Source organism: Schistocerca cancellata, chromosome 9 (genome assembly GCF_023864275.1).
Source record: "Schistocerca cancellata isolate TAMUIC-IGC-003103 chromosome 9, iqSchCanc2.1, whole genome shotgun sequence".
NCBI lineage: Eukaryota > Metazoa > Arthropoda > Insecta > Orthoptera > Acrididae > Schistocerca > Schistocerca cancellata.
In genome coordinates this window covers 222,316,350-222,331,597 of record NC_064634.1, presented here as the reverse complement: position 1 = coordinate 222,331,597, position 15,248 = coordinate 222,316,350, and the positions used below count along the sequence as shown (strand labels likewise).

At 37.7% G+C, this 15,248-nt stretch overlaps 1 protein-coding gene across 1 annotated transcript in view; it reads right to left on the bottom strand.

Moving 5' to 3' along the window:
* The window catches only part of LOC126101580 (SWI/SNF-related matrix-associated actin-dependent regulator of chromatin subfamily B member 1), a 140,493-nt gene that overhangs the window by 56,188 nt on the left and 69,057 nt on the right, over positions 1-15,248 (bottom strand). Inside the window, exons 4-6 of the mRNA XM_049912233.1 lie at positions 14,977-15,111; positions 3,617-3,744; positions 3,364-3,530 (exon numbers count right to left, since the gene is read on the bottom strand). Of these exons, the coding sequence (XP_049768190.1) occupies positions 3,364-3,530; positions 3,617-3,744; positions 14,977-15,111 (430 nt within the window). The remainder of the gene's footprint in view (positions 1-3,363; positions 3,531-3,616; positions 3,745-14,976; positions 15,112-15,248) is intronic.

The following is a 15,248-nucleotide window of genomic DNA, read 5'->3' as shown; positions in this document are numbered from 1 at the left end:
ATGTTTTTGACATCAGGGCTCTAAACTGTGCCAACAAGTAACTGAATTTGGTTGCTTCTGTCTGTATTCCTGTGATTGTAAACCGTACTTCAGCCTGAAAAAACAAGTATCAAGCTTTTCAGTCCTGGACAGAGGAAATTTCACACTAACTTTGTCTACTTCCATTTTCATATGACTGGGATATTATTTTCCCTCTATGTGTCGTCATATTTTATTCTTATGCGGATCACATCAAGGTCACCAGCTGTTGGTCTTGTTTTACAATTAACCACAAAACACAGTATTTTAAACCTGAAAATATATTTGGAAACTTCCATTTCTTACAAGACAAATATCACACACGAACAAAACAACTTATAACTAGACCACTTACTCTGTGCATTTCAAAATGTCATTCATTTTAAGAAAAATAAAGTCAACACAAAGAAGTTTTTTTTTTTTTTTTTTTGCAGAATTGTAGGTTATGAACATGAACATAAACCTATAGTGGCACCTAGGCCAAGCTTTGGTATGGCACTAGTAGAAATGTTTCCAGTGGCTTGTTTCTTGGTACCAGTAGCGAGAATGGTAATTTGAAATGCGAACAGTCAAAAGACCACGTTGCACAGCTAACAGAAATGCAGATGAGAGTTTTAAAGAGAAAGAAGACGAACACGGCAAGTGTCACCCATTATGCCTCACAACTGCATGTGTAGCAGCGTCATGGCATTAACTTTAATAATTATACTGACAATCAATGGGATAGTTGATAATGATGTCATAATTCACAAATAAGTGCACTTCGAACTTTCATTAAGTGATGGAAAATGGTGAACTGTATGGAATGATCAATGAGCTGTAAGCTGGGAATGTACAAGCGGATATAGTATGGCAGCCAATCAAAAAGTGGCTAATTAGCATCAAACTCCAGATGTGAAAAACAAAGTGTCACACTTTAGAGTGAGCACGAAGATTACAACCAAAACCACATATCGACAGAATCATTCTAACAAGGCCAGGCTTTAGTGGTTATTGTGGTAGTCATGAACTATATCGCAGCCATGTTGTGTGGCAAACAATTCCAAGGCATTCAATGAAAATTGTGCACAGCTTGCTTTGTTATATCATTCAATAGATATCTTTTCCACATGGATAGTGAACTGTACAACAGAAGCAACATATGGAGCTCGAGACGTTCTCTTCATGCCACAAACATCACTCCTGCTTCATCCAAGAACATCCAATTGCTTTTTCCATTCCAAAACCAGAAGATTTTGCGATAGTCAAAAGGTAAGGCTGCAGAATTATACAATCTGTTGTAGCTTCCGCCATTAAGAAGACATCGTGGTGAGATCATTTAGAAGCAAGTAACCTTCAACTATGAGTCCAGTGCCCAGTGAGACCATTCACAGCCCATCAGACAATTAAGAATGAAAATCAAAACTTTAAACAACTGGGGAGGGGGTGGAACCATCACCCTCATGGCCATTTTGTACATGTACGATATATGAGGTCGAACTCTCCGAGTTTCAAATTGATCTCCTGATGGTGTTACTTTACAGATGAACAAAAGTCTTTGGGAGACCTTGGTAACAGTACCATTTGATCTGGGTTATGAATTTTTGGCATCAAACACCTAGAAAGTGAGCTGTGCCTGCAGAATATGTTGAGAGCCCAATGCACAAACAAAGAAATATGACACACGCCAGCGGCTGTGTGTGGGCAGAGTAGCAAATTAAGTGGACATAAATCTCCGCTCAGATACTTACCTCACAGTGTGTCAGGGAGGAGGCTGGCCAGAAGTGAACGCACTGATGGCTCATGCAGAGTCTTGTAATCACGCAAAATAGAATTAACTGATATACAAAATTCAGTTTCTTAATCGATCATTCATAACATTAACCAGTTAGTTCACAACGTAGTCATCAGCAGATTACACAATGTAAATGAAAACAAAGCTGCACTCCCAGCTGATTATAATTTGCAATAAATGAAGTCTGAGTAGCTGAAATAAAAAGAAAAAGCCAAAGGGACATTGCAAAATTCCACAAAGCAGTTCTTCAAGTTGATTGATTGGTCTGGAGGATTTCAAACTTTCATCTCTTAAGATATTTTCACACATGAAGCACAACAGTAAACGTTTATTTTGAGGTGAGATGATGAATCCACATTTCAAGTATTCATTTAATTATTGCGAACACTTCTTTTCCTCAGTCATTTTGAGAAAACATTATTCCAAAATGCACTCATTAACTAAATACCACAGATTTCTACTCTGCTCAACTGAATGTAGGGCACAGCGTACCACAACATACAAAAGCTTCAGAAGTCTCAATACTGGAAGGCTCCATTCTTTAATTTGGAAACAAGTTTTCATACGTGAAATACAACAGTTGTTGCTGAGCTAATGGGGTGGTTGCATGGTGAGTCAATTCACAAAATTCCCTGGTCAAAGCTTTGCCTGCGTCTCAGCTCATCCATTTCACACAAAACTACGACTCAAAGGCACAATACTTGGTGATATTACAGCAGCTTGAGAAAGAGAAAACATATTTCTTAGAAAAGGTATATTTATATGCATTTAAAGTTATTCTGGTCATACTTTTATACGAACTTGTAATAAACATACCATTTTAACCAAATGGATTCAATTCATGTGCTCTGCAGTATACTACCAATACTTAGGAAACTACTAAATTCACCAACATTTCTGTCTTTTAGTAACTAAAAGGAAAATCATCAAAGCAAACACGGAACACTCCCTCCCCAAAACCCCTTTCGATCACAGTGCTGCCTTGCGTAAGTTAAACCGCCACAAAAGACAATAATGCCCAGGTTGAGAATCACTGCCCGAGACCTGGGCCCAGGAACTATACATTGTTAGAATATTAAATATTTGCCACAAGGATCACATCAAATGTAGATGTCAGCTATAATTCTTGACTAACAATATTTATGCTGTCGAACAATCGAACTGTGCACAGCAATTGTGTTAACAAAAGGTAACCGATACACCTGATAACCACAAACCCAAATCCTCCACAACCTTACACAGTCTTTTTTTTCTTTTCACATCTAAAATTTATCACATACAATTATTGATGGCAATGTAAACTGACACAACAAGTTTCAACTTAAATTCACCAATGTGTCATTTGCTCATGAAACCACAGTAATTAAAAACAGCATTATGTTATCTATTCTTCACGGCAGAAAGACTAGAGAAACATTTCTCACCTGCAAAGGAAACATATGTGCAGGTCACTTATTTCAACACATTTTCTTACACTTAAGATGCTCCTCTTTCCCAGAAGATTAATGTGAAAATTGTTTTATAAAAATCACTCTTATTTTAAGTACACTTTTCCCCAAATCCAAACATACCTTTATAATAACTCTTTGGTCTGTATTCTCTTCTATGATACTGTCAGTCGGGAATCCATCGATTTGTTGACGGATAGCTTGTGCAATGGCCGGAACAAATGTGAGGGGATTAAGATCCAAATCATCGCAAAGCACTTCAGCAAACTGTTCAGGCGATATTAAGCTCTCTAAAACAGACAAACTCACAAGATTTCTTTTCCCACAAATAAACAAAGGAGTTAAGTTTTGGGAGGAAAACAGTAATATTTAATACCATTTTTGTTCCATGTGAATGTATCTCGAAGCTTTTGTCCTTCTATTTCCATGTCCAAGCGAATAGGCACAAGAAGTTCTACTTGTGAAGCATTTTCCATAATGGTTGTAGGGTCTGTGTCATCAAAGCTGAAAATAAAGCATGAATGTATTTTGCTATTAACATTTAAACTTTCACTGAAAACTACAGTCCAGATACCTAAGTAGTAAAAAGCTATATTTGTTTCGTTCCACACAGTTAGACAGTCACAAAAGTAAGAGAAATAGCAAACACCATAACTGCTCTATTGCACCATGTGGACATAATATAATGTAATTGGACAGATAAAAAATCTGCTCACCAAAGGGCGCCACATGCAAAAAAAGGTTTACGTATACAAGTTTTCTGAGCCAGTGGCTCCTCCTTCCGGCAGGAGGGTTGAAGGGGAAGAAAGAGGGGTGTAGAACAGGACTATGGAGGGTTAGGAAAAGGGGTATAGTTCAGAAAAGTCACCTAGATTCCCGGCTCAGGGGAGACTTACCATGTGGGATGAAAAGGAAAGATCTATGTGCATAACAACTGGTAATGAAGATGCTGTCTAATTACCAAGTGGTTTACCTCTTACCTTCCAGTGTTTCCAGATCAACTCTGTTGGTTCATTACACTAGTCCACAAATTTTCACTTTTTAATTTTTACAGAAATGGAAGCAGTAGTTCTGTGTAGACTTACATGCATTGATCATTAATAGCACTGACTCCTAGCTCAGGATTACAAGTTAATAATATGTTTACATTTCACAGTCACACTTAGGGAAATTTAAACGTCCTACATGCAAAGGCATTGTGACAAGAGTTCCTTTTCCTTAAGTAAGTGAGTTGGATACTCCCACTATAATCTGTCAACACTACTTTATACCATGACTTGTGCACACTGCCCAGTCATGTGAACATTGTCAAATGTTGAAACCAGATGCAATTTTAACTGTTGTTTATCATGGTACCTTAGTTCACTTGTTACTGGAACTAGCATCTTGGCAGCTGGCAGTGAATATGTGTGGGGAAGTGCCGAAATTGAACTGTATTATTGTGCATGTGTATGCTTTCACAAAAATGACCAGCACCTGTAGTAACACACCTGATAACTTTTGTTAGATATGTGCTAATGTTATCTGTGGTTCAAGAAGGCGACCACTGACTAAAGCATTGAATTAAAGATACATCTCATATTTCGGGTGTCCTGTTGGAGAGTAATTGTGGGCTCCACACATCTAACACAGCTAATGTTCGTCTACACTGAATGCATGGTAAAACATCTCTGAAGTTCGGAGTGCCTGTAATCTGGCATGAATTCACATATCATGCAATCGATTACTATTTTTCTATGGTACCTCCTCGAGGGAAGAGCAAGAGGAAGAGCAATAGTCAATACCCTGACATCCCCTCTGTCATTTGCCATGTGGCTCATGGCGAAAGACTGATAGTTCCTGTTCCTCCACATGGACCACCATAGGCAGTGATAGCAATGATGCCCAACTGACAGATACAATAAAAATGTGCTATCATCTGCCAGTGACAAGGACCCTACATTTACACCAACATCAACTGGAGAATAACACAAAACCACACATTGTGAACTCAGTGACTTGGTTAGGTATTTAGATCTACCTAAGAGTAAAGCCGAACACTTGCGAGCAGTGGAATCTCCTCCCTAACACAGTCCACGTGTGTTGTTTCCGAAGCATAAGAAGAAACTTGTGTGTCATTTCAATACTGAAGGCGAAATTACATTCTGCAGTGACAATGACGTTCCCCTGGAAGACCTGAACACTACATACAAACCAGACAACAGGAAACTTCACAGATGGCTAAAAAACAAGCCTGAGAGCAGTATTGTTACACAACAGTAATGAAAGGCCAATCAACCCTGTGACATATGGTGTTATACCATGTTGAAATCCTTTGTAAAGAGTGTTAATTCCTAAGCATGAATGTCAATGTGATGCTGTTGAGTTTTCACGGGGTTACACTAAGTATTGTTGTTACCTGTGTGAGCGGGACAGATGCCCAACACAGTTTCACAACAGAGGAACACTACACCCACAGCAAATGACCTCCACAAACAGCTCTGGTGCTTGAGTAAAAAAATACTGCCGAAGAACATTTACTGAATCTGAACAAATTTGTTCTCACACCATTGCACATTAAGCTAGGACTCAAGAACGCATTTGTTCACACTGTGTGCAAGAGTGAACCAGCATTTCAGTATTTGCGTAACATGTTTCCACGACAAAGCACAGAGAAGATCACAAATGGGAAATTCATTTGTCCATAGATATGTCAGCTGTTGAGTGACACGCACTTTGAGTCCTCTCTAACCGCTGTTGATGTGGAATTGTTCTCCTACTGTGACACAATTGTTCTTCGGAAATAGGAGAGCCGAAAATTACAGGACCTTGTGGACAAACTCATTTATGCTTATAAGGTCACTGGCTGCAACACAATCCTGAAGAAGCACTTTCTTTACTCCCCCCCCAGGGTGTCTACGTGGACAAGAAAAAAAATTCCCGGATTTTTCTCGGATTTCCCGGTTAAAAACACACTTTCTCCCTGATGACAGTATATTTTCCCCTATCACTCCTTTGAATGGTTATGGTTTTGTACACGGGCGTACAATTTCCCGGCACTGTAGAAAACCAAACTCAGAGAAAAAGACACGTTTTGGAAATATCTTTGATGTGCAGCAACATGTACGCTGTGTATTTCCGTATTACGAAAACATACATTAGAAAATCCACCAAACACCGCATGTTACTTTCCGAACCATTGAAACCGAGATTTCGATGCGCTTATGTAAGCCGTTCGTAACTCATGTCACGATCTCGCCAGCCGATGACAGAGGATATTCAGAGCATAGGACACGTGATGTAGTCAGCCAATAGCAACATCAGTGTTAAGTAGCGTGCCAAACAGGGAAAGTTAATAGTTTAAATTAATATACATAGTGTTGTTACAAGAAAAGCAAAGCTTTCATATAAAATATTGGTCTCAAGCTGCAAGACAAGCTACGCTTTCGCATATACTGTCGATATTTTTTGCGCATGTTACACTTCAAGAGATATCATACAAATGTGCCTGCAAAATTTTTAACAATGACATAAATGTCTGATCTTCAGGGTTCGAGGGTTCGAAATGCTTCTAAATGGCTCGTCATCAGACACCCGATTTTAAAATGAGAGTCAAAAGCTTTGTGATTTAATAAATTCACGGTCCATTCTTGTACGTAGTTCAACTTACGTAAAAGGATATTTACTTTGAAAGTAACGCTTTTCAAACTTCCAATCGTAATATTTTCCCGCGACCTGTTACAAATAGGTTCGTTTCAGCAGCTGCCAGAGAGCTCAGGTAACAGGCGACACCGCGCTTGGGTAGATATCATGACGTAGGAAGCCCGTATGTACGTACGTGTAAGAGATTATCAATGAAAGATGGTACTGCAAGACCATCGGAATTTCGTGAACCATATTAAAATGTGCACATTTAAAGTGCATACTTAAAGGCACACTCGTATGTCCAGATTCCCAATGAAGTACCGTAGACCCCGACCTGATATTAAGCTTTTAAGTGTGGTTTTCAGGATGTAAATTTTCTTGGAGCACCAGTACTGTATTATATCATGTTTGGTTCTTTATTATGGCATAATGCCATACGTGCTAGAAAATGAAAACATGCACTTGAAATGCAGCGAACAGTTGAAACTACCCAGTACTGTGGAATTAAACATTTCGCTTCAGATACATTGACTGCTTCTGCGGAAAAGATTAGCAAAAGTCAAATTTCTTTAGCAAACAGACAAAAATAACTTCATTGTTCCGCAAGGCGATTAATGCTTGACTGTCAGAAAGGTGGAAATAAAATAAAATCTGAAACTAATGACATATTTCAGCCTTTAGTAATTATGTGAATGTGTTTTAATTCACTTGATAGCTCCCGGCCATGGGTATCCGTTTTGTTTTCATTTGACGTGAGAGTAAACAAAGGGGAAACAGCGAAATCACTGAACGTAAACACGGGTCACGTGGAGACTACCCACTATAGCTCAGATTGCTCTGCGCATCAAATGGTTCAAATGGCTCTGAGCACTATGGGACTTAACATCTATGGTCATCAGTCCCCTAGAACTTAAAACTACCTAAACCTAACTAACCTATGGACATCACACAACACCCAGTCATCACGACTCTGCGCATCAGCCCCTGATCTACGACATTTGCGAACCGGGTCAATACTAAAAAAAATCGAATTTTCAAAATATGTTCATCTTGTAGCGCACATCTTTCTGACAAGTCTGAAACATAAAACGTATGTATTCGAGGAAATGTAAGACATTATTTGGTCTTAAGTATGCCCAAGTGCAGTTCCATGCCTCTTCATAAAGCATTTTTCTACTGCACGTCCAAACTATATTCAGGAGAGTGGAAATTGAAATGTCCTGTGGTGCCTCTCCTGCTCCCAGTCAGCCGGTTAAAAAAATATATATATCTCGCAATTAATAGCGGATGGGATTATTTGTAATCGAGAGAACAAGAACTCTTCGGAAAATCTGAACTCTTCGTTGCCCATTAGTTAATAACTTGCTGTTTTGTGTGTCATAAAATTAAATATAGGATATATAAAACCAGTACTGACAAGAGATAAGCAAGAAATTACACATTTCTTCAAACCTTAGCTCCTAGCATTTTTTTCTCTCTAATCTTGCTACAGCTTTACATGGCGTGTTTTCCTTTCTGTGAAAGAATCTTTTACCTCATCAAAGTTTGTCAAACGTTTTGCTACATGGAAAATCGAAATGTAGTTATCTAATACTGAAAAAGCTGTTAATACAAATAATACCCATGACTGGTGTGGTTTCTCGATCTGATTACGTCTATTTTGTCACTGTCTGCTAAATAAAACAAAATAGGCCTTTCTAATACGGCAGCAATTTTATAACACACCAAATAAACGAGACTGTTTTGGCACAAATGGTCATTTTTATAACACGACAGAATATAATCCAATAAGTATCAATATCAAATGCCTATTAGGCCTACTACAAGCAAAAAGCTTTATGTTAGGAAATAGTATCACGTTTCATTCATATGCACCAGCTTCTCTAGCATGACATCGAAAACTAGTATTACGAAATTTTTATATAAATTTGGAATCGTCTTATTCTTCCATAATTTGTGTGATGTCCTCGTTTCTTCTCCGTCCTCGTTCTAACAAACAATCCTGTCATCACCAATTCTGTAGCTATTGCTGCCACTGTCAAAATTTGTTCGCCGATTAACTTCACTAACCCTGCCAGAATCACTGGTTTAGTTCTCCCGCAATTATTCTCCGGTTAGGCATTGTTACGTGTTCGTACAACACGTTTTCCGTGTTACTACCATAATAGAACTTAAGCAGCTGGTAGTCGGGGACTGTACTACTGGTCCTTACTAGTGTAGCGATCTGGCCAAACATTTTCTGTCAAAACTTCATTTTCTTGGACACACTGAGAAGATAATACATAATCTTTCTCACCTGTTATTCCTGTCAGTCATTAATTTCCATTCTGATAGTATGAATCCATGGATTTCGCTAGTAATTATAACACTGATCATTCCCACACCCAATCAGCCACATAATCAGACAGCGATTGCCATTCATCCATTTGGCTTTACTCCACTCAGCTCGTATAGCCCCATTCCCTTTTGTCTGTGGAAAGTTTATTTCTAGATGCGACGAGGATTCTCCTGACAGAGACATCACGTACACTATGCATGCATTCAAAAGTCAGCTTATGATTCATTCAGAAATCAACTTAAAATGTGTTCAAATACCAACAGAGAAGCATTTCAAAATCATATGACTAATTGATAGGCAAATGTGCGCTGGATGATGATGATGATGTTTGGTTTGCGGGGCGCTCAACTGCGTGGTTATCAGCGCCCGTACAATTACCCAATCTTTGCTCAGTCCAATTTCGCCACTTTCCTGGATGATGATGAAATGATGGGGACAACACAAACACCCAGTCATCTCGAGGCAGGTGAAAATCCCTGACCCCGCCGGGAATCGAACCCGGGACCCCGTGCTCGGGAAGCGAGAACGCTACCGCGAGACCACGAGCGGCGGACGTGTGCGCGCTGGATGCTAGGTGCTTTGTGAAACAAGTTTTTTTTCCTCTCAAGAGTATGAATTAGGCGCCCCCTTTTCCCGGAAGTATCTAGCTGCTTGCTGTGACTGCTTGCACAGCCAACAGCAACATTCCAGTTGACAGAGGCGGGAGAATCTACTACGCAAACGTGACTCTACTGCGCATGCGCATGAGCCCGCGCGTTAACTGCTAAAACAAATCGAATGTAAACAGTTGCGACTTCATGCTCATTGGAGGCAATTTGTTGTTATGAAGCACTGCATAGTCTTCCTAAAGCCTTTGACACATTTTCAATCGGCAGACGCTTGCATGAGCACTTGTGTCGTCCTTGTATATGGCGCATTTCCTTTGCAATTTAAGTTATTTTCGTTTTTTTCTCTCGTTTATGTTTTATTGTTGAAGTATTATTCTGCAGTAGCGGGATACAGTAATATCCTTTGTTGGTGTATCGGTTCTTACTAGTCAAAATTACAAAAATTTAACTGAAAAGTAAAACAATGAAAAATTCCCGGAATTCTAAAAATATCCCGGGTTTTTCCCGGTTTTCTCCCGGATGAAAAAAAATCCCGGGTTTTTCCCAGATCTCCCGGGTCGTAGACACCCTGTCCCACCTCGATATGTTTCCACAGCACTGTGGCACATTCAGTTGTGAGCACTACTACAGAGACACTCCAGACACCACCCACATGACGAAGGCAAATGCACAGCACGAATAAACCATGTAAGTTCAATTAACTGTTGACTATGGCAGATATATATGTTAAACATGAAGACCCAACTTCTTTGTAACCCTGAATTAGGAGACAATTTTAATTGCGATATTCGTGTTTAGTGCTTCGAAATCTATGAACTGACTACTTTTGTTTCTGCAAATAATCCACTGTGGACCAGTGTTGTTAGTGAGCACGAGTTCTTTTAGGAAGTTGCGTAACAATTAGGTTGGGGTTTATGACACTACAGCATTACAACACTAATCCAAAAGCATTATTCAGTTTTTCTCAGAAACTGCCATGAACACCGCTACTGTGTCATATTCTGCTTAGAAATTCTTAATGGGAGACACTGCAGTCATTGATTAACATACTGCAACCGACCATCAATTTGCATGGCAGTTCAGCAGTCCTGAGGAATAAATCTTTGCAAGGATTTCTGCAAAGGTACTACGACCTTTCCCAAAGAAAGACCTGATTTTGGAGGTTGGTTTGGTTTGGTTTTGATCTGAAGCTTTTTTGTTCATGCACTTCAACAAAGAGAGACTAAGGCCGCATCCTAGCACATCCTGTAGAATACTGCAGCTCGGAGTAAGGCAACAAAATTAGCTTTGCTTACGAAAATAAGGCAATAATGGAGCACCGAGTTTGAAATTTATGAAGGGAAGAATCTTCTTGGAGAATTTCATAATTTATACTATCGGCTACAGCGATCATCAGACAAATTCTTTGAATATACATGGATGAGTCCAAAAACTTTCAATTATCTCATTAACAAATTAAAGACACATTTTTCTTACATGATCAAGAACTTCAACAGCTGGTAAGTACAGAAGAATGACGGACTACAGTACCAATGGAAGAATGAGTTATGCTCTGGAGGAGGTGTCCATGGTGTGAAGGTAGCATTTTAGGCTAGTAATCATGATTGTTGTTTGGTCCTCGGTTCAGTCCTGGCTACTTCTTATATTTTAACTGACTTGGCGACAACCCTTGTCACCAATACTGTGTACTAAGTTATGTATATACTGTTTACACTGCACTTGGCAGCATATTTTGTAAAGTTCTGCCAAAGTACTTCATCTTTACACACCTATCCCAGTATATGACACAAATTAAATGCCTAATAAAACACACAGAAAAACAATGAAATTTTACTGATATCTGATTCGTGGGAACATAATTCATCGGCAATCAATGTTAAGGCCAAGCGTTTCAGTTAATCTAAATAATCTGCATAAGTAAAGCAAACAAAATTTTTGAAAAGAAGTCAAATGTTTTATGCAATGATTTGTCTAAAAGTAAGAAATAAAACATATTAGAGAAACAAATGGTGTATCTCATTTTAAATATACATAATTTCAAACATCACCCTAAGGCATAACAAATGTTACTCTGATCTATTTTATTCCTTTTAGACAAATCATTCCACAAAATGTTTCACGTATTTCTTTTCATTTTTTTTATTTTCTTTTCCAGATTAATTCAGAAAGCATGACCTTATTGACACCTCACTTGCCTTCCTAACATCATCAGTTCTTGAAATTCCTGAATTTAGTACTTGATTCAGAGGAAGCCTTTTTGCAGTGAAATATCACACCAAGGCATCTTTTTTTTATGTGCAAGACAGCGAGGCCTTGAACAGATGAACTTTTTTAACAGTTCATTTCATTTACTTACCTAGCGGCAACTGTTTGTAAAATATTTCAATTTTTCCTCAAATCAGTAATTAAGTCTATCTTAATTACCCTTATTACTTTCCAGCATTTAATATTTTCTTTCAAAATGAGAACTCACATTGGTCACTTTGATACCCCTTTTGTCCATTTCTCGCTGTTTTGCTACGAAAATTCGGACAAAAACTCATTGGGTAATTTATAGGCAATCATGTTTTCACTCCACTCAAATATTTGACAAAAAATGCATCAACTGTTAATCATACAATAAAATATCCTTTTTGCGGGCTGTCATTTCCAAAAAACATCATTTTGACATCTTGAGCAGTGATTGAAATATGATGATTTTTACAATCACTTGACCCCTATGCGCATTAAAGGATTCGCATCCCATCTGTGGATGTAACAACCGATATCTAGCGAACAAGAAAGAGATATCATTCCCGCTCTCAACTTTAAATACAATTTCGATGTATTGGCCACATTTAATTTTGTGCACCACAGTGACTATGACAAATGAAAATGAATTCAGTCCTTCAGTGCATGAAGGTATCAAGCTGTAAGATGTGGAAGAATCAAATTGCTTTCATTTGAATTCAAATGTCAAAAGTTGTAGCAGAGGACAGGCAGCACCATGGACGTCACTCCCTCAGGATACTTTCCGTACATATACCTGCAGTTGTGTTTTGTCATCTGAAGCTGTCGTGCACTCTCTGTCACTTACATAGGATGTGGCCTACGGGTATAGAGTAACTTAACATAGGATGTGAATGTACATCAGGAGAAGAGTGTATCCATTTTGATATACAGACACAGACATAAGTAGCAAAAGAATGTCTGCAAACATAGATAAAGTAATTACAAGTTGTAGAGTAAATCAGCTGTAGACAAACATGAAGTTAATTCACATTATGAAACTTCAACCAACCCTTCAACTGCTCATTTTTTCATTTAGTTGTATTTTAATCAAGAAGCAAAAAACTGATCTCTACAATCTAGAATTATATATCAAATACATTTTAATGATACAATCATTTAGCATCAGCTGCTGAAGTCTTTATTTTATCTACATATATTAATCTGAAAGATTTTTAAAATATATATTTCTATGTTTTTTATGTAGTTTTGAAATAAATTATACTGTATCAAGTAGTTTAGTATTATACTGACCACAGTTATCATGGAAAACTGCAAACTAGGCAATTTCAAATACTCTCTCTCTCCATCGCCTTAATTACAGAGACGGGAGTGCTGTTTGAAATAGTCTCATACAATATTCTGGTAGTCGGTAGAGAGAGAAATAAGTGAAATTTTCAAAAGAAAACACTTCTGCAAATTTATCCATTGCATACACTGTACAGTAAACTGTTCAGTGAAGTTCAATGTCGAGTGGGGGAGTGGAGGGTACCAACCACTTTGGGTCTACCAAACACACCGGTACATCAGACCAGCTCTCCAACACAAGTGAAAATTAACATTCCATTGATAAGGGGATTCTTGAGAATAATAAACGCTGACTGTTAAAAACACATACCATTATGCTTTTAAAAAAGGATGTAAAATTAATTATGTAATGCTAAAAGGCGCAATCATTTTTTTTAGCTTTTGGAAGATTTTAGAAATTTCACTTTCTTTGAAGCTCTTCGACTTAATAAATATCTATTGTAGCACAAAATGATGTATAACCACCAAAAATGTAGAAAATTTAAAGCTTCTGTTGTGGAACACAAGGCGCCCAAATTCCACAATTTTTCCAGTTTCCATATGTTCACACAGGATTCTTGTTTTTTAGAGTAAATACCACCTACTAAAAGTTTATAAAAATCCAGCTCCTTTGTGAGGGCTTCCCCCCCCCCCCCCCCCCTTTATTACCTGCTTAATGGACAATAACAAAACTTTAATGAATAATACATCTTATGCATAAAAATACTCATGTTTAGGAGAACACTTAGCTTGAAAGAGTCCAAGCTTTTATACTAGATCCCTGTACCTGCAGTTACACATGAAAACCACTGCATTTAACATAATGAGGCTTTCCTTAATGTTAATGCTGATGAAATAACTAATCCTCAGACAAACTTCAAAATAAAAATATACATAAAACCTTTCCCAAGCCCTCAGATTCTTTCAATTCGAGTTTTCAGAAGAATCTGTCCACATATACTGCGAAAATCCCAAATTACATAGGTATATAATAATTAAGTGCCTAAATACTTCTGTTCCAAAAAAGGGTGAATTACTTAACATGTTATCTAACTTGTATGGATTGAGCGTGGTGGAGTGCACTGCTTATATGAAGTTACTGTCGCACCGGCGCAGATACAGCTTATAGTTTTATTCTGAAGCAATGTGTTTAATTTACATTTTTTTTTTGCTATTTCACTTAAGACATATACTACAGTTTACAAATCATAGCAATATTGTTCTTAACAAAATGACCATTTAAAGAAGTTCCAAAGTGGAAATATTTAGGTTTAACCCAATTAGGTAATAATGGGTAAATGCATCACATATGTTCACCTAGAATAATGACCATTGGAGAAGGAAATTCAAAATGACTGCAATTTTCAACAATAAAAACCACAAGATTTTTACAAAAAAAATTATGATTAATCCTAAAGCAATAATAAATAAAATATGTCTAACAACATATTGATACACTCACGCCTCTGAACGCATTACTTGTAACTACATAAACTTCAACATAAAGAACAACAAATTTAAAAGCTTTCATCCCAAACATCATCACAGGAAATTTAAGAATTTATTCTACACAAAACTAGTCTTAAATTACAAAATAGTGATCATACTTACCAAAGTGGAAATGTTCGGACTTTTTTGTTGTTTACACGATTCCTATTAATTGGTGTTGCTTGAGGCACTGCATCTAGATGTGAACTGTTGGGTAAGGAAGGTACCCATGGCATGCTCTTCTTAGTCTTTCCTTCCCTATATTGATATAGATATTAAAAAAATTATTACGAATTAAAACTTTTACATTTACTAGTTGTTACAGTCCTCCAGAAAAACATAAGAATTTGGAAACTATCTCGCTACTAAGTCTCTTGCTTGACATTTCATTTACT